General features: G+C 49.3%; 1 protein-coding gene across 1 annotated transcript in view; it reads right to left on the reverse strand.

The window, feature by feature from the left end:
* Positions 1-289: 289 nt before the first annotated feature.
* The window catches only part of LOC106679274 (elastin), a 2703-nt gene continuing 1589 nt past the window's right edge, over positions 290-1403 (reverse strand). Inside the window, exon 2 of the mRNA XM_067051412.1 lies at positions 290-1398. Coding sequence (XP_066907513.1) covers positions 290-1398 — 1109 coding nt within the window. The remainder of the gene's footprint in view (positions 1399-1403) is intronic.

The following is a 1403-nucleotide window of genomic DNA, read 5'->3' on the forward strand; positions in this document are numbered from 1 at the left end:
CCTGTCCAGGCGTCGGTCTTTCTTGTTCAAATATTGGTCCTCTCTTTCCCGTTATCGGCTCACCGTTGCCAGGCATTAGTCTTCCAGGTCCGGGAATCAGTCCTTCCTTTCCAGATATCGACCCTCCTTCTACAAGCATCACTCCTCTCTCTCCTGGTTTAAGCCTTCCCTGTCCAGCTGTAAGTTCTCCGTATCCAGGAATTAGTCCTTCTTGTCCAAATATCCCTTGTTCTTGCATCGATCCTCCTTGTCCAAACATCATTCCTCTCTCTCCTGGTATCTGTCCAACCTACATCATTCCTCTCTCTCCTGGTATCTGTCCAACCTGTCCAGCTGTATGTCCTCCGTCTCCAAATATCAGTCCTCCCTGTCCAGGCGTCGGTCTTTCTTGTTCAAATATTGGTCCTCTCTGTCCAGTTATCGGCTCACCGTTGCCAGGCATTAATCTTCCAGGTCCGTGCATCAGTCCTTCCTTTCCAGATATCCACCCTCCTTGTCCAAGCATCACTCCTCTCTCTCCTGCTATCTGTCCAACCTGTCCAGCTGTATTTCCTCCGTCTCCAAATATCAGTCCTCCCAGTCCAGGCATCGGTCTTTCTTGTTCAGATATTGGTCCTCTCTTTCCAGTTATCGGCTCACCGTAGCCAGGCATTAGTCCTTTAGGTCCAGGCATCAGTCCTTGCTTTCCAGATATCGGCCCTCTTTCTCCAAGCATCACTCCTCTCTCTCCTGGTATAAGCCTTCCCTGTCCAGCTGTAAGTTCTCCGTATCCAGGAATTAGTCCTCCTTGTCCAAACATCATTCCTCTCTCTCCTGGTATCTGTCCAACCTGTGCAGCTGTATGTCCTCCGTCTCCAAATATCTGTCCTCCCTGTCCAGGCATCGGTCTTTCTTTTTTAGATATTGGTCCTCTCTGTCCAGTTATCGGCTTTCCGTTTTCAGGCATTAGTCCTCCAAGTCCAGGTATCCACCCTCCTTGTCCAAGCATCACTCCTCTCTCTCCTGGTATCTGTCCAACCTGTCCGGCTGTATGTCCTCCGTCTCCAAATATCAGTCCTCCCTGTCCAGGTATCGGTCCAACGTACTCAGCTACAGGTCTTTCGTGTCCCGAAATCGATCCTTGTTTTTTAGCAATCGATCCACCGTTTCCAAGAATTAGTCCACTCAGTCCAGATATTGATCCTCCGTGTTCAGGCTTCGGCCTTCCCTGACCAGGCATCAGCCAATCGTACTGAGTCACAGGTTTTTCAATTCCTGAAATCGATCCTTTGTTATTTCCTATTGATCCACTGTTTTCATGATTCAGTCCTCCCTCGTCAGATATCGATCCTCCTTGTCCAAGTTTCACTCCTCTCTCACCAGGTATAAGTCCACCCTTTCCAGCGTTAAGTCCTCCGTCTCCA

This window comes from Halyomorpha halys, unplaced genomic scaffold (genome assembly GCF_000696795.3).
Source record: "Halyomorpha halys isolate HHAL.00 unplaced genomic scaffold, Hhal_1.1 Scaffold190.1, whole genome shotgun sequence".
NCBI classification, from domain to species: Eukaryota; Metazoa; Arthropoda; class Insecta; order Hemiptera; family Pentatomidae; genus Halyomorpha; species Halyomorpha halys.